The 21,993-nt window shown below is 41.3% G+C and overlaps 1 protein-coding gene across 2 annotated transcripts in view; it reads right to left on the bottom strand.

The window, feature by feature from the left end:
* Nucleotides 1-21,993, bottom strand: part of ATP2B4 (ATPase plasma membrane Ca2+ transporting 4) — a 169,951-nt gene that overhangs the window by 69,170 nt on the left and 78,788 nt on the right. For both annotated transcript variants that reach the window (XM_081324499.1, XM_081324500.1), the window contains exon 3: nucleotides 343-540. In XM_081324499.1, coding sequence (XP_081180625.1) covers nucleotides 343-540 — 198 coding nt within the window. The remainder of the gene's footprint in view (nucleotides 1-342; nucleotides 541-21,993) is intronic.

Below are 21,993 nucleotides of genomic sequence, written 5' to 3' on the forward strand. Positions count from 1 at the left end.
GGCTCTGCGTGCCACCTGTGGCACCCGTGCCATAGGTTTGCCACCACGGCCTTAGAATAAAGAAGACATATTTCAGCCAGCCAGGGCCCCATTTTAAGCTCTAGGAGAGATTGGTCCAGCATTCCTTAGCCTTGACCTTCTCTGCCTCCCAATCTGATCTCATGTCATCTGTAATTTCAAGCACTGCTGAAGCACTGCTCTAATAATCTGACAGAAATAGTGAATTAGTTGAACATGTTTTTGCTTTTTCAACATATGCAGGGATGTGCAACAGTTTTCTTGGATCACAGCAGAGATACCTCTATCTGCCCAATGTTTGTTGAGAAAAAGCAGTTCACTTACTTTCATTGTCGCCATCAGGAGGATGATAGAAAGAGAGACCCAGAGAAATTATGGCTGCAATTTCCAAGATGATTAACGTGACATCCTGCAATGCTTCCCAAACTAACTGCAGGAAGGTTTTGGCCTTTTTGGGTGGAATGAAGTTCTGGCCAAATGTCTGTCTTCTTTTTTCTAGATCTGCTGGGTTCCCAGACAAGCCTGCAAGAAAGGAAAAAGGAAATTAAACATTACATCAAGAAAATGAATTCCCTTTGATCTCTTTCTCTAAAGCATCTTCCATATTGTCCACTATTTCTACAACTTAATAATTTCCTGCAAGTGAAAACATAGTGTTCTTTGGTACTAAATTCTGCCTGCAAGTAAATCTCATGGAAGAATGCTCTCTAAAATAAGCTGAAAACCTGGGGAACGGAATGAAAACCGGAACAAAAAGAGATAAAAACATGCACCATAGCTCTGAAGAACCTAAGTATCTCTGAAATTGAATATTTCTACCTATTGGCAGTTCAGAGCATCCGTTCCAATATTTAGGTCTGTCATGGACAACATCGCTATTATGATATGCTGTGCACCATCTTCTGCTGCATTAGTTTATGATTATACAGATAAAGAATCAGATATTTGCTATGAAAAATGGGCACCCCCAATTTCTGCTGCTGCTATTGTTGTTATTTTGCTCCATTTACTAGAAAGGAAACAGGCATTCTACAAAAAGACAATGGGTCTTCCCATAGGAATCAATAAGTCAAGAGTTTCACTAGACTTCACTAGGGCCAATCTGTTTTCTTTTCTCACTTTAAATTCCATTTCAGCAAAATAACTCATACAGCATTATTAAAACTATAAACAGGAAGGCTACCTATGCCCCACAGATATTTCAGTGTACATTGTTGGAGAACCCAAGCCTGACCCAACTTTCTTCAGTCTGGGTATCCTTCTGGGATTTCAACACTCAAGAATTCCTTAACTAACGTGGCCATTGCTGAGAAGTCTGAGAACTGAACTCCACATATCTAGAGGGAATGTTGATTTCCCCTGTAAATTTAATACTAAGATTTAGGAGCAGTTACTACCACTTTCCGCTCACAACCTATTGCTAGGTTGTACTCAATTAAAGCCACTATTACACAAAACAAGCTTCAGTCCGTATGTCTGTGAAGAAAAGGCTAGAAAACATGTTTGCAATTTCTCAAGGTCATGCAGAAATCACAATGGCATCAGCCTGAGAAAATTTCTCATGATCTGCATTCTAGGGAACCCTCTTTTCATATCCTTCTCAATTTATTTTAACTTTTCCCAATAACTCTGGCCAAAGTCAACTGTACTAAATGACAGCTGAACAGATTGATAGTGATCTATGCATCTGTCTTTTGGGTGTTAAGCTGCTTTTCACACAGCTGTTTAAAGTATTATAAACCTGTTCTTTTCCCCACTTGTGTGGAATATATATGATTCTGGAAAACGTGGCACAGAATGTATTAAGACAACGGCATAAAAGCAATGCAGAGAAATTAAAATTGCTTTATTTGAATAAGTGATTTCATTTATGGGATTGTTTTGAAATATTAAATAGGTACACCTGCACCTTAAAAATTAAATTCTTACATACATTCTCTAACAAATGTTGTAAGAATAAGTGAAATAATTCATTCCTGTATTTAAACATTGCTTTCTTACATTAAGAGTTTCCCCCGTGAGAATGATACTTTGACTGCTTGAGGGATAGAAATAGCTACCTATAATAGGGCTTACTCTGTATTTTTATTGAATCATATTATCTCACAGTGTTATCAAAGCAGTTCTTAAAAATCAGAGAAATGCCAACGCAGTCTAATTTAATCCTATTTGTTGCCCAAAGTCACTTGTTGAGATGGGCAACCATATAAATTTGATTTAAATAAATAGCTGCTTTCCCTCAACTTATGATCAACAACAATAACAGAGGTGATCAGATCACTATTCTGAATGTTCTCACATCATGATAAGCTATAATAGGATGTGCTCATATTTATTTATGGTTTTGTGAGTGGAAAAAAGCAAATTACACAAAAATTGATTTATTTAGATGAAAGCATTTATATACAATGTTGAGGATTGTCTATATGCCTCCTTAAGTAACACCAGCTGCCTGCAATTAGTGCAGGTTCGCATCCCACCAGGCTCAAGGTTGACTCAGCCTTCCATCCTTCCGAGGTAGGTAAAATGAGGACCCAGATTGTTGGGGGCAATTAAGCTGACTTTGTAATAATGCCGCTTGGGGGTGTGTGTGAAAGCCCTAATAAGCAGGCATATACATAGAATGAAGGCTACTGCTAAGCTTGTAAGCCGCCCTGAGTCTTCGGAGAAGGGCGGGATATAAATGGAATTAAAATAAATAAATAAATAAACATAAGGATTATGAGATCCCCAAAAGGCTTCCCTGACTTTTTCAAACCTATATACCTGTGCCAGAAAAGGTCTACATTTTTCTTTGTTTTATGGCTGCCAGGCCATTTCATCAGAAGAGCAATGCCATCCCAAAAGTTAGCTGACTCCCATAGGTAGATATATTATGGCCTGGTATGGAATATGGGGGTGGGGTAAAATGGGGAGAATAAATTGTCAAGTTTGAATGTAAACAGTGACTGGCTTTGCTCGTGTATAAAGTTGGAAGTTCACTCTAGTTTATCAGTGAGGTACAGAGAAAAGTTGACAAAACAGCATGTAAGGTCAGCCAATTTCATGGTCACCAAATAAACATGAAAAACTTTCTTCAGCACAGAATGGAAGAATGGGAACAGCCAAAGGGTGAAGCAACTCCTGTCTCTCTTCTCCACTTCAGATTTCATCACCTTATTTGGTCAAGCAATATTATGAACACTTACCACCAACCTATAAATTTTTGAAACTGGACAACCTGCATTTAAGCACTATAGTAAGTTAACATATATCCAAAGCTTGCAATTATTTATTTTGCTACATTTATATAACCAGATTGAAAATGGGTCGGTATTGGGGGAAGAGGATTGCACCAGTAGACTGAAAGCAGATGGCAGTGCTGTGGTGCTTCCTCGTCTTTAGGGACAAGTAAGAATCACAGTGCTTTAGAGGGTGTTAGGTAAAACCTAAACATCTGTTTTGAGTGCTTTATTTTGCTAAATTCAAATCATGTAATGTTAGCACATGCAGTATGCCTGAAGATTTTGTTTTACTGGATTGGAAAAATGTCAGAGAATAAACACCTCAGAGATCTAAAAGAGTTTGTCACTGGGAACTTTAAGAAGTCTAAATATAGTTTTTCTAAACTATTCACTACTCTTCTAATCTTTGAAACATTTTATAAATAAACATTACTAAAAGTAATAGCCTCTGGCTTTCATACTATCCTTTGACTTATTGCTGAAAGCATTTCACGCAGGAAGTTTTTCTCTTTGGTCCTCCTAATAGAATGTCACCAAAATCAAACCATTTCCCACATGATGCGCAAACACAAAGTGGGGGTGGAATGGAAGGAATGAGGTTTAGCTTTCGGAATATCATTGTAATTTTTTTTATAATCAACCCATATTTTGAAGTAATTTCACTACAATGAAATGACAGTTTTAAATAACTGATTTGTTCTGAGTTTTCTTCAGAATAACATTCCATTTTTCCTTTAGTTTTTTACCAGAAAAAAATGTTTACATATCTCCATTGGTACACTGTCATCCCAAAAATCTAAAAACAAAAAGGGTTTAGTCTTCTTCAGGATGATGAGCACAGTAATTCATCTGTCCAACAACTTCTTACGATAGGCTAGGTTTCCATGATCCTACCTCAACAAACTAATTGTTATACCACCATGTCTTTTATTTATGAAGACTAAGCAAACTAATTTTAATGAATACTCAAACCCCTCTGGGCATAACTGATATTCCTCAAGAGAGTATATGGACTTCTCCAGGGATAAGAAAACAAAAATCTTGGCAGAAAAAGAAAGCGTGTATATACTATACTTAGTGTGTGCTTAGCCACAGCTCTATCAACCAAGCCTCTTACAGCTTAAAGCTGTACAAGTTTCAATCTCTCAAGATCATCGTTACAACTTTCTGCTGTCAGAGCAACTAAAACGTGGAACTGACATTCAAGAATCGGATTCCTGGCAGCTTGCATAATGCCTGGCTCAGTCAGAAAAGGTCAGAATAATGGTTCTGCATAGTAACCACCTGCGTGTCAGTTTCTGTGATAGATGGGATGCTCCTTTGGATTCCCAGCAGCCACACAAATTCAGGAAGACTTGTCAAACTTTCCTCAGAGATCCACATTCCTGCCCCCGCAAAATGCATGAAGGGGCAAGTCAAGGAAGAACCTTCTTGAATTACTAAAATCTGCTGGCCTCAAAACACATACACACACACTGCAGAGAAAAATACATTTTGTTTTTAACCCAAAACAAGCTGTTCTGAAACATTGCAGCTCTTTTAAGGAAAGTTTGAATGTTAACCAGTGTTTCAAGATCCTAGAGGTGAAGCGGGCACAAGAGATGCTGAATTTACAAAAAAATAAATAAAAAATACCATCATACTAAACCATCCAAAGACACGGCCAGGGCCCTGAGGCAGAGTAGCAATCTTCAAAGAAGGTTAATGCTCTCATAAAGCATGAAACTATAGAACTGTCTATTACATGGTTTAGGAATAGCCTTTAACTCTGCCAAAAAGAGATTATACAACTTTGCTTATGGATATTATGACGCCTATGTATTGGCTCAGCACCAGAGGCAGCAGTTATTATTGGAGGCATGTATGGGAAAGTGCTATTGCACTCTTGTCTTCCTGTGAGCTTCTTATGGACATCTGGTTGGCTACCATGGAAACAGAATGCTGGACTTGACTAAAGAAGCTAGACTTGACAGCAGCACTCTTCTGTTCCCTTGAAGGCATTTTGTGACAGAGGGATCATTTCTTCTCCGTGTCTCTAGGTTTATATGTTATTAATAAGAATCACATCAGGGATTATTATTTTTACTTTCTTTTTCTTATTGGAAAATAATAAATCTAGCAGCATTGGGAAAACAAGGAGGGTTGGAAGAAGATGAGGAAAGAGAATGAAACTCCGTACTATCTGAGAGGAAAGACTTGTTTGTAAATTTCTCTGGGGCTATATTTATATAAACATAAGCAAGGCAAGCACAGTCTTACCATGTCATTCCCTTTTTTTCCCTAATAGGTTGAAACATGTTCGGTGAAGTCATATAGTCTCTCAAAGCTCTCTTTTCCTCAATTAACTCTATACAGAATCATACTGGAAAAATACAATAGGCTTTCCAGAGAAATGAAAAGAATCAATAGGTCATTAACAGAGACACACTAGACCACAGGTGTCAAACTCGCTGTGTCACGTAATGTGTTGTGATGTATTGCAACTTTTTTTTGCGTTGCTGGAGCTGGTGTGGGCGCGACCTCCACATGATGCAACTGGCCCATGGGCTGGCAGTTTGACACCCCTGCGGATTGGGTCAATCTTTCCTCTTCTTACTTAACTCCCTTCTCAGCAAGAATAATCAAATACTTTTGTGTTCAAATAACCTTGGCACAGCATTTGCAAACTCTACAGCAGTGTTTCCCAACCTTGGTCACCTGAAGATGTGTGGACTTCAACTCCCTGAACTGCCCAGCCATCTTTGCTTTGCTGGCTCGGGAATTCTGGGAGTTGAAGTCCACACATCTTCAAGTGACCAAACACTGCTCTACAGGAAGATTGCCTGTTTTTTTTATTTTAAAGCACTCTCAATTCCATGGTATCGAACATGCAGTTTGGGATCCAAACCACTGGGAGTACTGGTGTATTCTTGTTTAAGCTACTTATCATAGCTTTTCTCAATCTGTGAGCCCTCCAGATGTATAGATTCCGTAGCTAGTGTGCCGCTGCTGATAAATCTGGGAGTTGAACTCCATAGTATCTACACAATATCAAGATTGTAGAATGATGATTTAGCTCAATAAAATAATTTCTAAAGTAAGAATGGGGAGGGGGGAGGATTCCCACTACAGGTAATGTATAAGCATTTTGCTACTAAAATACAGAAACAGGTTCTACCACTTTCTGCTAACAATCTTTTGCTAACACATCCAATACTTGTACCCAGTTAAAATTTCTTCACAAAGATAACTTAGTGAATATTTCTCTCATGAAATAAAATACAGAAAATATTTGTAAGTCTGTGAGGCACAAAAAAGCAATAATTATCCCCCTGGGTCCTAAAAGTATTTAATATAAATGAATACATCTCTCTCTTTCACACACACACACACACACACACACACACACACACACACACACACACACACACACACACACACACACACACTTCTTAGATCCACAATGCTGGCTGTTCTATATGTCAATTAATTATTCAGCGTACGGAATGACATTATCAAATAATGATAAACCAAAAAAGCATCAAAAACTGGTAAGGCTGTTCCCTATCATCCTAATTCTCTTAGGCTACTTTTTGCCACCTCAGTTTCCTTTTGTCTGAACAGGGGGACAAAGATCCAGCCAAATCACTGATGATGATAGTTCCTATTATTATTTTTACTAAGACTGACTTCAGAGTAAATACACTGACTACACTACCTTTAAGCTTTTGCAGCATACTGTACTAATTTTCCATTCAATTTTAAAATAAATAAAAAGGGCTTTAAAGACCCAGATGTTTCATAGAGCTTGGAATTCATCAAGGGAGGTTCTGCATGCACACTGATGATGGTGATCTTCAGGCTGGGAGTCAAACAATACAAAAAAACAACTACACCCCCCCAAACTGATACCTTCTAGATGTATTGGACTAGTATAATTCCTAGCCTATATGCCAAAACACTGGCAGGAAGCACAGCCTATGGTGAGGTTAGGTTTGCTAATCACTTTAATTTTTATTATGGTGATGATAAAGTGAATGTACTCATGCATGGCCCTGAGGATTTCAGAAGCATTTACTTCCATTTTTAAATTCACCATGGCTTGCAATTGTATTTAAATCTGAGAAAGTGTAATTTGTCTTAACTATGGATTTCTGATGCAGGTCAATTTGCCTTGTTAAAATATATTACAGGTCACCATTGCATGGTTATGTTGAACAGTGATTGTACCACACTCGTACATTGCACATGGCTAGACAAGCACAGCCTCCAAACCATTTGTGAATGGCTTGCAATTGATGCTAATGAAGGTGGTGATATTTCTGATAAGTCAGGTTAACTTTCAGCTATATTTTTCATTTATACTGCAATCTGCAACAGATAGAAATAGCATATGGTTTGCATTCACATAATGTACCTACAAATCACGGATGGATGGATGGATGGATGGAAACTGCACCTTTCGAATTACTTGTAGCAGGAGCCATTAACTGTGCGGGGAACATTCAAACACATTATTTAAACATGCTATTGTAAAGTGTATTATGAAAGCAGAGTCAACTTCAAAGACTAGCCATCATTTAAACTTCTGATTTGTTGCTAAACTGCAGCTAATTAAGAATAGAAGCTCCCTACCTCACTGTGGCTTTGAATAAAGTTTCTCTGGGGGAATGAGGAACTAAAACAACCACCTCATAAAAAATAACCTCTAAGAAGAAGTGGGGGATAGGTACAATCAGATTAAGTAGGTAAAATGCCTGGGAAAGGAATATTTTTGGCTTTTGTTAAAAAGATACCCTCATGAAATCAAGCCAGCCTGACTTCCGGTTTGCCAACGCTGCCATTATGGACGTCTGGAGAATGGCTCTCGGCTTCCACGTCCAGTTTTGCATCACTGGGGGGACCTAAAAGGGCCAAAGAGTCGACCTGGAGGGGTGACCAGCAAGGGGCTTTTGCAGAAATGCGGGGGAGTCGCACCCCCCATTAGTGCCTGCATTCCCTTTGAACCGGCGGACTAAAGAACGGCCATAGCAACATGGCCAATTACTAGGCTGCAGACAGCTAAAGTCACACTTACCACCAGGCAACATTAAAGCAGCATGGAAGAGACTGGATAAGATTCCTTTCTTATATTCCAATCTTCTTCCTTTCACCTAAATAAGCTGCTAAGTACTTTTCCCCCTGTGGAGAGGGAGGGGGGAGTTCAACCTTCCCATCAAAAGAGCGGTGATCAAGCCTCCAGGGGTGTTTTTTTTAAAAAAATGTTGAAAAAATGAATTGACCTCAACTAGAACTTTATAACTTGTGGACTAAATGCTTTTGACTACCTACTCCTTACTTCTTACTCTTATTTGAAAATTTGGCTCTGTTCTTCTAAAATAGAAGAAATAATTGAAAGAGATTAACAGATAGAAACAGAAAAGAATTCTCTAAGCACTTGGGGGACACTCAGTGGCTAAACTTGAAATTGCAATCTGACACTAAAGAGAGAGAGAGGGAGGGAGGGAGGGAGGGAGGGAGAGGGAGAGGGAGAGGGAGAGATTTGGCTGATTCCTTAGAAAAACAAGATAAGACTAACCTTCAACACCAGATGTGAGACTCCACCATGGAAGAAATACAAAAACAAATCTATTCTATGATGAAAATAATCTACCGAACTTATCAGTTCCTGTCTACAGCCGGTGATGAAATAAGAGCTTTTGGAAAAAAACCTAGAAAGTGTCTTGGAGAAGCAAACTCAAATTGTGACTACAACTAATAATTTATCGGGACAGAACATCAGAAGAAATTGAACAATCAAATACATTGACAGAAGAATTAACTACTCAACAAGCACAGACATTTGAAGATCAATATGAGAAACAAATGGAAGAAAAATTACACAATCCAGGACAATTATATCAAGAGGTGAAAATAATGAGAGGATTTGGTGCTTTTATTAGACCCCTCAACCCTTCAAAAAGGAAGATTGGAGGGTCACCTCAATATGATATAACACAAGAATTCTTTGATGACCCTGAAGCAAAGAAGCAAAAAATGATATGGCAAAGGAAAAAAAGCAAGAATAAGATTGAAGAATGGACATATTCAAGAGGCCTGAAATGGAAAACACTAAAATAGACAGGATTGTACTTGGATTATGATAGATTGTTTTGATGAGTAGATAAAATAGTGGCTAATTAAAAAAAAACCTCAGATGTATGAATATTAACAGTTACATTGAAATATTGAGCTGTTTAAATGAAATTGATTAAGATGTATATATGTTAAGAATGATATAATGTAATTAATATACTTGGATGTAGTGATATGAAAGGATGAATTAAATGTTGAAATGGGAGAAATTTTGGCTAATTTTTAATATGTGGAAATTATAATGAAAACAAGAATATTATACTATATTACCAAAATGTAAGAAAACTACTAAATAACTGATGGATAACAATAAGAAGTATGTTAATTTAGATAAGAGATAATATGTATCAAAGGAAAAAAGAGAAGAAATTCTGGTTACAAATTGGAGATTTGTAATAATATGTATTTGTACGAAATGGAACTATTGTAACCCAGACACCACACTGCTTTTCAAAGATACTATTGTAATATTGGAAAATCAATAAAAAACTTATAAAAAAAGGAAAAAGAAATCAGGCCAGCCTTCTAAGAGGACATTGTAAGAAGAGAGCCATATAAGCTTTATGATGGCAAAAAGTCAGAAGGATTCTGGTAGCGCTTTTTCTGAATTACAGAATAAGATTAATTAAAAGGCCTAAGGTTGTGTGAGCTTAGCTCACTTAGGTAGATGAATGACAAAATGTGTTGGTTCGAAAAGATGCTACCAGATTTTTCTGAGTTTCTGCTGCCTAAGAAGAGCATCCCATAACCATAACACTAGAATTAAGAAAGCCCATTGAGTTGATTTTTATTTACTGGAATCATTTAAAGAACTTGTAATGCTGGTAATAGTTTATTGTTATCTGGAGTGCAGTTGCTTGCAGTCTATCTGGCTGTAGAAACAAACAGAAACCAACATAAAGGGGAGAATAACAACTGGAACAATGACATTAATCCTATTATGAATTGTATGAAGCAAAAATCCTGCAAGGCATCAACAGAGGAAGCATTAGAGAGATGTTGAGAGAAAGACAGAAATCTATCATCCATCCATATATATATATATACCCACACCCTTCTGAGATTCGAACCTGGGCTCCTTGCATGTTAGGCAGATTTCACACACACACACACACACACACACACACACACACACACACACACACACACAAATATTGCAGAGCTTTCATCAACAAGCTGTTGACATCATCAGAGCAACAGCTTGTTGACGAAAGCTCAGCAATAAAGAAGAATTTTCTGTTTGCTGACAAAGAGTTAAAGGGAGCAAAATCTAAATTTACAATAGTTTATCTCAGTAGCGACTTGAGCCTGCAAAATGCTCCTAGATTGGGGCTCAAAGACGAAATTGTGAGTGTGTGTGCGTGTATACAAACAAGATGAAGATTTTTCAAAGATGGGTAGGGTTGTAAACAAACACATATACATGCATGCATGCCCTCATATACATGGATATTTGTTTTTAAAACGTATACTCAAGTGGCTTATTATGTGCTATGAGCTCTCTTTCATTATCATGTAAAAGTGGAATAATGATTTTTTAAAATATAATTTTACTGAAAATTTTAAAAACAAGAGAAAAATTAATACAAAATAAAATAGAGTAGTAAGAAAGAAATAAAAAGGAGGAAATAAAAGAGAAACCTAAAGGGAAAAAGAAAAAAGGTAGAATTGTTTTTTAAAAAGCTATAAGAAAGTGGTTTCAGAACTTTTTATAGCAGTTAATTGTAAATTGACAATTCTCTAAAGTTACATTATGACTTCTGTCTATAATCCTAACTAATCCTCAAAAATGTGCTTCATAAATTCATTTTTTTTTCTTTTATCCTAAAAGTCCATAAGGGGTTTCAAGTCAGCAATAAGTAAAATGTCTTTTCTCTAACCGAACAGGTCAACTTGACCACCTTAGCAAGTCTCATCGTTTTTACCAACCATACCTCCATTGGGTATTGCCAGATCTTTCCATCATTGTGCATACAATACTCTTGCTGTCTATTATATATAAAAACTAAATTTCATGACTTTTCCAAGAGTAAAATAATAATGGTCTATGGAGGAGAGCCCTGGAGATGGAATAATAGAGGAGTTGGGAGGAAGGTATGTTTTGGGGAAAGCAAGATAGCTTCAAGAGAGAAATGGTTAGGAGTGTTTTCCCTTGTGTGTTTTAATTTGTTAATGATTTTATCAGTTCCCAAACAACAAAATTTTAATTCTATATACAGTACAATTTCCTTTGCTAAGGTCAGCTAAACAGATACAAATAATGTCTTTTGGTGATGCATAAAGAAAATTGAAAGCACTGGCTTGGTGGCCATCCTTGCTGTTAGTCTAGATTCTAGAACAGGGCTTTTCAACCTTTTCACCCATTGTACCACTTTTAGGATATAGGAACATCTGACTACCACCAGTCACCTAGCAAAAACTTGATGACCAAAAAAAGAAAAAGGAAAAAAGTGATGAAGTACAGGTAGTCCTCGACTTACAACAGTTCGCTTAGTGACTGTTTGAAGTTACAATGGCACTGAAAAAAGTGCCCCCCCAAGCCACAGCCGAGCAAGACACCTGTCTGCCTGCCCGGCAGCGTTCTTCCTCCTGTCCGAGGTTTTCATTGTTGTGAGCATTTCTGTTGAGGTTTGGAAGCCGGGGTGGGGGTGGGGGCTGGTTTTCATTCCCGTCTGCTGGGTGGTTGCAGCAGGTTTTGGTCACTTCACATGACCCTGGGACACTGTGACCATCATAAATATGAATCAGTTGCCAAGCATCTGAATGTAAATCACAAGACCCTGGAGATGCTGCAACATTCCAGCTGACTGGCGCTTCTTCTGGACTCAGAAGCGCCAGGATCAGTGCCGAGCTCCAGCTGGAGCCTGGCGCTGATCATGGCGCTTCCGCGGAGCCCTGACAGCGATCCACTGAGCTCTGACAGCTCTGCTGGTCCAGCCATCTCTTGCTGCCACCGGTTCAGCTCATTACCCTCCCCCACTACCACTTTTCTAGGATAGTCGCATACCACCTGCCAGGTGGTACCCGTACCACTGGTTGAAAAGCCCTGATCTAGAAACTCTTCAGGAATTCTATAAAAAAAGCATTTGCTATAATCAAGAAGTTAGAGGCAGAGTATGAACATACTGTACTATTCAAGGATATTATGTGGTAACTCACTCTCTCCTTGATACTATTATTTTAAATAAATAAGTTAAAATAACTTTCTGGTTTTAAATTTGAGTAAAGTGAAAAAGATGGAGGGAAGGAGGATCAACCTGTGGAATTTAAGAAAAAATATTTTTACACTGGACAAGATAGTTCCCCTTCTACTCATATTCCAGAAGATCTGCATTTGGCTGTCAACCAAAACAGGACAGTCAGTAGAAAATTTAGCATTTTTATTATTGGCAATAGCATGTTTGTGGCTAAGAAATCAGCAGGCCCAGATAACATCCCCGAACGTGTCCTTAGGGAATGCACAGATGAGCTGGTTTATGTTCTCACAGATATTTCCAATCTCTCATTGCAGAAGGCAGTGGTCCCATCATGCTTTAAGACAGACATCACATTGCCAGTGCCAAAAAAAGTCCACAATTACAGGCCTCAATGATTACTGCCCGGTTGCACTGACATCCACCATTATGAAATGCTTTGAGAAGCTGATAAAGGACATTATAGTATCTAGCCTCCCACCAGCATTTGACCCGCTTCAATTTGCCTACCGACCAAATTGTTCTATGGAGGATGCTATTTCTTCCGTTCTCCATCTGAGCTTGACACACTTAGAGGAAAAAAATACTCACGTTTGTGTGTTTGTCGACTTCAGTTCGGTGTTTAACACAATCATTCCCCAGCATCTAGTAGACATACTGGGCCTTTTAGGCTTAAACACTCCTTTGTGCAACTGGATTCTTGATTTTCTTACCAACAGGCCCCAATACGTGCGAGTTGGAACAAATACCTCTAATACCTCTTGAGCACAGGTTCTCCTCAGGGCTGCATCCTAAGTCCGCTGCTGTTCCACCTGTTGACCCATGACTGTTGTGCTAGGTTTACCACCAACCATATTGTGAAGTTTGCAGATGATTACAACAGTAGTGGGCCTTATTCATGATGACAGGGTGGAAGCTTACCGCAAGGAGGTTGAGGGGTTTGTGAACTGGTGTAAGGAAAACAGCCCAGTTTTAAATACCAGAAAAACCAAAGAGATCATTGTCGATTTCAGAAAAGGCAGGCATAGCCACACTTCTCTGTGCATTAATGATTCACCTGTGGAGATGGTTACCAGCATCAAATTCCTGGGTGTGCAGCTAACGAGTAGGCTGGCTTGGTTGCTCAAAGTGAGAAACTGGTGAAGCAGGCACAGCAGCGCATGCATTGTCTGCGTTGCATGAGAAAAGCACATCTTCCTTCCCCTGTCCTGACCACTTTCTATGGGGGGACGATCGAGAACATCCTGTCATACTGCATCACAGTCTGGTTTGGAAGCATCACTGCTTCAGACAGGAAAGTGGTACAGTGGTGAGGATGGCCGAAAAGATCATTGGCAGTTCCCTCCCCTCCATCCAGGACATAGCACAGAAGTGTTGCTTGAACAGGGTCCTTAAGATTATCTGGGACACTACACATCTTCTTCACGACCTGTTTTCCTTCTTACCTTCTGGGAGGAGGCTTCATGGTATCCATAGCAGAACATCCAGATTCATCCATAGTTTCATTCCATACAGCATTAACCTTGTGAACTCTCAAGCTTCCTCCTTCCATTATATATTCAAGATGGACAGTATTAAATATTTATTTGCTATGTAATGTAGGGGTGTGGGTCTATACATATGTTGTATATAGTATGGTTAGGTCTGTATCATGTATGTGTTTCACTTTGAGAGCGGGCAACTAAATTTCATTTTTGATGTGTGCCGTTGTGCCCACAGTAAAAAAAACAACAATAAAGGTTGAGACAATAAAGGTTGAGGGACCCAGCTGTTGTCGGCTGGGCCTGGAATCTGGAGCCCGAGACTTATCATCTGCTTATCATTGGAGCTGCAAATGCCATCACCAATAGACTGTTTTACTATCGCCCAGCCATCGGACTTTTTCTCCTTCTGCGACCTACCCAGAGCTGGATAGTGGTTTCTCCCTGAGATTGGAAGATCTTGGTCACTGTGAGAGGGTGACCATGTTTCGGGAGTCACTGTCCAGCTCTGTGGACTTATTAATATGCATTTTGTTCCAGCCGACTTGTTCCTTTTGCTTTTATCTTTTGATGGCTTACACTGTGAGTTGCTCGCCCTGAGAGATTCCCCCCTCTCAGATGTGGCCATCCAATCTGTGCCACTGTTTCCTTAATGACGGGTCTTGGGACCCCAAGAGGTGGCATGGCGCAAAAAGGAGGCTTTTGGGTTTTTTAAAATTTTTAATGGGTTAGGGAGGGGGGAGGGCTATCAGGTCCGACAGAATGAGGGGCTTTTTTTGCCAGACCTATTTCAGCCTAGGTTGGCTGATGGTCGCGGCGATAAGGGGGCCGGGGAGAGTCTTGGGGCCCGGGGGGATGGGGTGGAGATAGCGATCCCCACGGCAATTGGGAATGGCGGCAGATGGATGAACAGAGGGCCATATCGTAATCTGGGATCATGCCCCCGCTATGATCCCGCTAGCTGTGGCGTGCTCCGACCCTCTGGCTCTCACCTGCTTTCCCGGGGAAGGGGGAGGGCAGATACCTGAGCTCAGGCTGATTTATTTGAATGCCAGGTCTGTTGTGAATAAAGCTCCCCTCATCCGTGATTTGATCAAGGAGGAAGACGCAGACCTGGCATGCATTACGGAAACTTGGTTGGGCTCGGAGGGAGGGGTCCCTCTGATTGATTTATGCCCTCCAGGTTTCCGTGTGCTGCATCAGCCTCGGGCTCAGGGTAGGGGCGGTGGGGTGGCGGTCATTATTAGGGAGGCCCTTTGTCCGCGGGAGGCCACTGCCCTTCAGATAGGTGGATGTGAGTCCCTCCTCTTAAGGTGGGGCCCTGGTGGCCAGTTGGGCCTGTTGCTTACGTACCTCTCTCCCAGCTGCGTGGCAACGGCTCTGCCCAGGCTACTCGATGCTCTTTCGGGGTTGGCGGTGGAATTTCCCAGATTTTTGGTGCTGGGGGATTTTAACCTACCTTCCCTGGGGGGGGACGTCGGGGGTGGCCCGAGAGTTCATGGCTTCCATGATGGCCATGGACCTGACCCAGATTATTTAGGTTCCGACCCATGAGGGGGGAAACACGCCCGACCTTATTTTTATCTCCGGGCAGTGGCTCAATGATCTGGGTGGGGTTTCTCCATCTGTACAGCCCCTCTCATGGACAGATCATCATCTCCTGCAGCTGGGCCTCCGTAATGCCACCTCACGCTGATGGGAGGCGGAACCGACCAGGTGGTTCCACCCCAGGCACCTGATAGATCCAGAAAGGTTTCAGATGGCGCTTGGTTTGATTCCTGCCTCCCTTTCCCACAGCCCGGTCGAGACCTTGGTCAACGCCTGGCAATGGGCTGCTTCTGAGGTTCTCGACCGCGTTGTTCCTTTGCGGCCTCTGACCCAGCGCAGGTCCCGGTTGGCCCCATGGTTCTCCGTGGACCTATGGGAGATGAAGCGCTGGAGGAGGGGCCTAGAGAGCGTTTGGAGATCCAGTCGGTCTGAATCTGACCGAGCGCAGTTAAGAACTTTCACTAGATCTTATCTTGTGGAAATGGAGGCGGTGAAGCATACTTACTTTGCCGCCCTCATTGCGTCTGCAGATAAACGCCCGGCCGCCCTGTTTAGGGTGACCTGCTCCCTTCTAAATCAAGGGACAGGGGAAGATCCCTTGCGGGGACAGGCCGAGGAGTTTAGTCAGCATCTGCTGGACAAGATCGCTCAGATTCGGACCGGCCTAGACTCAGATTGGGCAGTGTCTGATGAGGAGGAAGCGATAGGTCTGGCCAATATTATATGGGAGGAGTTTGACCCTGTGACTCTGGATGAAGTGGACAGGATCATGGGTAGATTAAGTGCCGCCACGTGTTTACTGGACCCGTGTCCCTCCTGGCTGGTTTATGCGGCTGGGAGGTTACACGAGGCTCCAGGCAGTGATCAATGCTTCTTTGAGTGAGGGGTGCTTCCCTGCCACCTTGAAGGCCCCTCCTCAAGAAACCTGCTCTGGACCCAGCTATTTTAAATAATTTTTGTCCTGTCTCCAACCTTCGCTTTCTTGTGAAGGTTGTTGAGAGCATGGTGGAACAGCAGCTCCCATTGGTCCTGGAGGAAACTGAGTATCTGGATCCGTACCAATCGGGTTTCAGACCCGGGTACAGCATGGAGACGGCATTGGTCATGCTGGTGGATGATCTCTGGCGGGCTCGGGATAGGGGTTATTCCTCTATCCTGGTCCTATTAGATCTCTCAGCAGCTTTTGATACCATCGACTATGGTATCTTGCTGCGACGTCTCCAGGGGTTGGGAGTGGGAGGCACCGTCTTATGGTGGTTCTCCTCCTACCTCTTCGGCCATTCGCAGACGGTGTTGGCAGGAGGACAGAGGTCAACACCGAGGCCCCTTGATTGTGGGGTGCCTCAGGGGTCGGTCCTCTCTCCCCTCCTGTTCAACATCTACATGAAGCCACTGGGTGAGATCATACGTGGTTTCGGAGTGAGGTATCATCAATATGCTGATGATACCCAGCTTTTCATCTCCACTCCGAACCAACCCAGTGATGCCCTCGACATGATGTCCCGTTGCCTGGAAGCGGTGCATATCTGGATGGGGAAGAACAGGCTCCAACTCAACCCGGCCAAGACTGAGTGGCTCTACGTATCAGCATCTCGTGTTATCCAAGATTCACCATCTTTGGTTATGGGGGGAGAGGTGTTGCCTCCTGTTGATAGGGAGTGCAACTTGAGCGTCCTCCTGGATGCACGACTCAATTTAGAAGACCATATAGGAGTCGTGGCCAGGGGGGCATTTGCCCAGGTTTGCCTGGTGTGCCAGTTGTGCCCCTATCTGGACCGTGATGCCTTATGTATGGTCACTCATGCACTCGTTACCTTCCATGTAGATTACTGCAACGCTCTCTACATGGGGCTGCCCTTGAAGGCCACCCGGAGGCTTCAGCTGGTGCAGAATGCGGCCACGCCGGTTGTGATGGGAGCATCCCAATACTCCCATATTACACCCCTCCTGCGTGAGCTGCATTGATTGCCGGTTGCCCTATGGGTGAGGTTCAAGGTGCTGGTTCTTACTTATAAAGCCCTACATGGCTTAGGCCCGGGATATTTGCAGGACCGTCTGCTGCCAGGAACGACTTCCCATCGCCCTGTGCGCTCACACAGAGAGGGTCTCCTCACGGTGCCGTCGGCTAGACAATGTCGGCTGGTGACCCCCAGGGGGAAGGCCTTCTCTGTTGGGGCGCCTGCCCTTTGGAATCAGCTCCCCCGAGAACTTCGGATGGCCCCAGATCTCTGGTCCTTTCATCGCGACCTAAAGACATACCTTTTCCAACTGGCCAACCTGGACTGATGTTGGGGGTTTTAATCATGTTTTTAATTTTTACAGGTTTTAGTGGGGCTTTGTAAAATTTAATTTCTTTTAATATTTGTATTCATTGTTTTTATTGTTCTTTTTATTGTTGTTAGCCACCTTGAGTCCTTTGGGAGATAGGGCGGCATATAAGTGGCATAATTAAATTAAATTAAATTAAATCTTATTTCTTATCTTATCTTAAGAGACCTAGGAAACAGAACGCCACCAGAGTTGGCAATGGTGAAAATTTTGACCATTTTTTTCCTGTTTCCAGAGGGGCTGAGTTATGTTTATTTTTTTCTTAAAAGTATCAGAGGCTTAATCATCTATTTCCTTTAGTTTCCTGCTGAAAATCAGAAAGTGCAAATAATGCAATCTTCAGGAATACCAGTTTCCTATCTTATACTATTTCCAGTTGTGGATGAAGGTGGTACGTGACTGAATTTGCTCCTATTCTTGCACATATACTGCTTGACATGGAAGTTTTTGATATATAGAATTCTTTCCCTCCCACAGCAGAGCAATCGACTCATGTAAACCCCTGCTCTCCAGACTGAAACTTCACACAAGTTTAGTCAAGCTGGGTAGTAAATAGCACTCTAGTTAGGGGCTAGGGATAGGATATTCAGTGAGGGTTAAGCAGGACTTAAGAATCTTAACCTCTTTAAAAGAATTATCACCTCTGCAGTAAGAAATTATCCTATATTGCTAATAGGTAAAAGGCAAGTTGACATTTGATAGATGGACCTTCCCTCAGCATGGAGTTATAGGAGTAGATAGAAATGGGGTCAATAAAGCAACGGGGGAGTGGAAGAAGAGTAGCTATTACTGCCAGCGGGTGAATCATGCCTTTATTTGCTGACACTAGCTTCACCCAAGGGAGATGAGAAAGTATTTCATGTCAAATGACTCACAGCAGGTCTTTACTCCATAGAAGCAGATACCTTTGACTTGCCTCCCCCCCTTTTCTATCCCATTTCTCGAAATCAGCCAGGCTCAGAAAGAGTAATCTTTCTAAATAATATTAATTCTGTATAAAAGTCAATACTAGGTACTATTCATCACTGCTGTTGTAAAAGAATCTTAAACCTCCCTCTTATCTGAAAGTCCAGCATTTCAGATTATTTTATTTTTATTTAGAGACTCTTGCAATTTGATTTAATTGCATTGCAATTATTCAGCTTGTATTTTAAATGCATGGTTTAAAAAATCATTTATAAAATGTAAAAAGATAAATCTTATCTTGAGACAAGAGTTTGGGGTTTTTTACAGAAGAAATGTGAGGATAACGAGAGGCGCCCAACTAAAACCAATGGAAAGTTAACTTTGAGCAAAATGAGGAACTTCGCACTCTCAAATGTTGCTTGCTTCACTAGGCTACCTTATGTGGTATTTCAGATGCTCCATTCATTCTATCCATTAACTGGAGAATATTTCTGAGCTTCTGACAGCTTCTCTCATCCCCTCCCACCTCTCTCTTGAAAAGGGCATTGGACAGGCAAAAGCATTTATTGAATCACTTACTTATATGTAAACTTCAAGAGCTGGCTGCCTAAACATTTGGCTTCCTTCCCTTTGGAAAAATGTGAGGCATAAAAAAGCCAACCTCAGGAATTTGGCAAATTAAGAGACCGAAGGTTTTGCTTCTGTTTAAGGTTATAGTGGGCTTAATGCTAAGTAGAGGAGGACAAGAAAAAAAAAACTGGAATAGGTGAGAACTGGGCACTCACATTCTTGGCAATAGAGGCTGCTTGGCTAGGATTCAGCAGTGTAAACTGTCCACAGAGAACTCTTATATTTTAATAGTGGAAGACAGAAAGTCTCAGCAGACAGCTTGAATCAGCAAAATGCACTCAATAATTTCCTCATTACTCACAGGAAAGTTTCTGGGCTTCCCATACAATTCATCTGAGCAGCATCCAAGTCTCCCATTTGGTAGGCAAGATAGCTAATCTTGAGAGCTCTATCCAGACAGCAATGTCCCCATGGCTGATTTAGTGCTTATTCACAGCACTGGAGATGAAGTACATGTCAGGGAAGAGGCACAGCTGTGAGAAGCAGTAAATGGCTACCCCACCAAGCAAACTTCACAAACCATAAACCCCAGTGCAGCAGAGTACGCTGGACTATACTGCAAATATTGAAGTATGATTGAAATATTGCTGGACTATAACCTTCATAATGCTACGGTAAATCATACTGGCTATGGATTAAGGAGCATTTGGAGTGCTCTGATGTGTCATGTTTTTCTTCTTTCTCCAGGACAAAACACCCCTTCTCAGCCACAACCCCACTTCCTGTGATATAATAATGGTGGCTAAGTGCAAGAATTGGCAGAATCATTTCAAATATTTCTTAAATAAGATACCAAGTTTAGAAAAATCATTCATTCCCTGTCCTAGCTGCTTTTTTAGGCCATAGAGTATGTAAAAACCTACAGCAGTAGCATTCACTTTCTACTAAAAATACAAAAAAAAAATACAAATAAGTTGCATCTCCAGATAGAATTCACATCTAAATTATTGGCATGCTTTCTTTCATAAACCAAAACACTGAAAGCTTGGAATTGGATGGCTTTTTGAACAACAACAACAAAATAATAATAGGTGAACATATTATCTTTTATCTCTATTTCTAAAACACCTGAAGGGTTGCCTTAGAAAAATCAAATAAAATAAATAAATAAAAAAGCAAGGTAGCTAGGGATTCTAGCTTTTCCAAAGGACAAGCTTGGGTCAGTTGCTTTTCAACTTAAGGTCAAGGATTCCATTCTGCAGGAATAACCTGCTGGAGACTATATTGTATGCCAATGGCAGATGAAAACACACAGTAGTTGAGCAGAGAGCAAAAACGAGTGGGGGCATCAATTTTTTCCTTTTCCTGCCCTCTTCTTTCTCCCGTCTTTTTGACCCTCTTCTGCTTTTATTTTCTTCCAAGAGCAGATTGTTAGAAAAAAGGCTTGCCTGAAGTCTGAATCTCTTTCAAAGGACTTTTGAAATTGTCAAAGAGCTATATAAAATTAAAACAAAAGCTGTTATTGCAATGTGATTACAAGTTGCCCACAACTGAACTGACTTAAGGCCCATTTAGTACATTAACTAATTTTAGTTCATCCCGGATGCTAAGAAGTCTGAAGAGCTGCATGAATACGACTACAGGCAATGTAAAATGTTTTGCCATGACCATATATACAGTCAGGTCCAGAAATATTGGGACATCGACACAATTCTAACATCTTTGGCTCTATACACCACCACAATGGATTTGGAATGAAACAAACACAATGTGCTTTAACTGCAGACTGTCAGCTTTAATTTGAGAGTATTTACATCCAACTCAGGTGAATGGTGTAGGAATTACAACAGTTGGCATATGTGCCTCCCACTTGGTAAGGGACCAATAGTAATGGGACAATTGGCTTCTCAGCTGTTCCATGGCCAGGTATGTGATATTCCCTCATTACCCCAATTACAATGTGCAGATAAAAGGCCCAGAGTTCATTTCAAGTGTGCTATTTGCATTTGGAATCTGTTGCTGTCAACTCTCAAGATGAGATCCAAAGAGCTGTCACTATCAGTGAAGCAAGCCATCATTAGGCTGAAGAAACAAAACAAACCCATCAGAGAGATAGCAAGAACATTAGGCGTGGCCAAAACAACTGTTTGGAACATTCTCAAAAAGAAAGAACGCACCGGTGAGCTCAGCAACACCAAAAGACCCGGGAGATCACGGAAAACAACTGTGGTGGATGACCGAAGAATTCTTTCCCTGGTGAAGAAAACACCCTTCACAACAGTTGGCCAGATCAAGAACACTCTCCAGGAGGTAGGTGTATGTGTGTCAAAGTCAACAATCAAGAGAAGACTTCACCAGAGTGAATACAGAGGGTTCACCACAAGATGTAAACCATTGGTGAGCCTCAAAAACAGGAAGGCCAGATTAGTGTTTGCCAAAGAACATCTAAAAAAGCCTTCACAGTTCTGGAACAACATCCTATGGACAGATGAGACCAAGATCAACTTGTACCAGAGTGATGGGAAGAGAAGAGTATGGAGAAGGAAAGGAACTGCTCATGATCCTAAGCATACCACCTCATCAGTGAAGCGTGGTGGTAGTGTCATGGCG

This window comes from Vipera berus (assembly GCF_964194415.1).
Source record: "Vipera berus genome assembly, chromosome: 3".
Classification (NCBI taxonomy): domain Eukaryota; kingdom Metazoa; phylum Chordata; class Lepidosauria; order Squamata; family Viperidae; genus Vipera; species Vipera berus.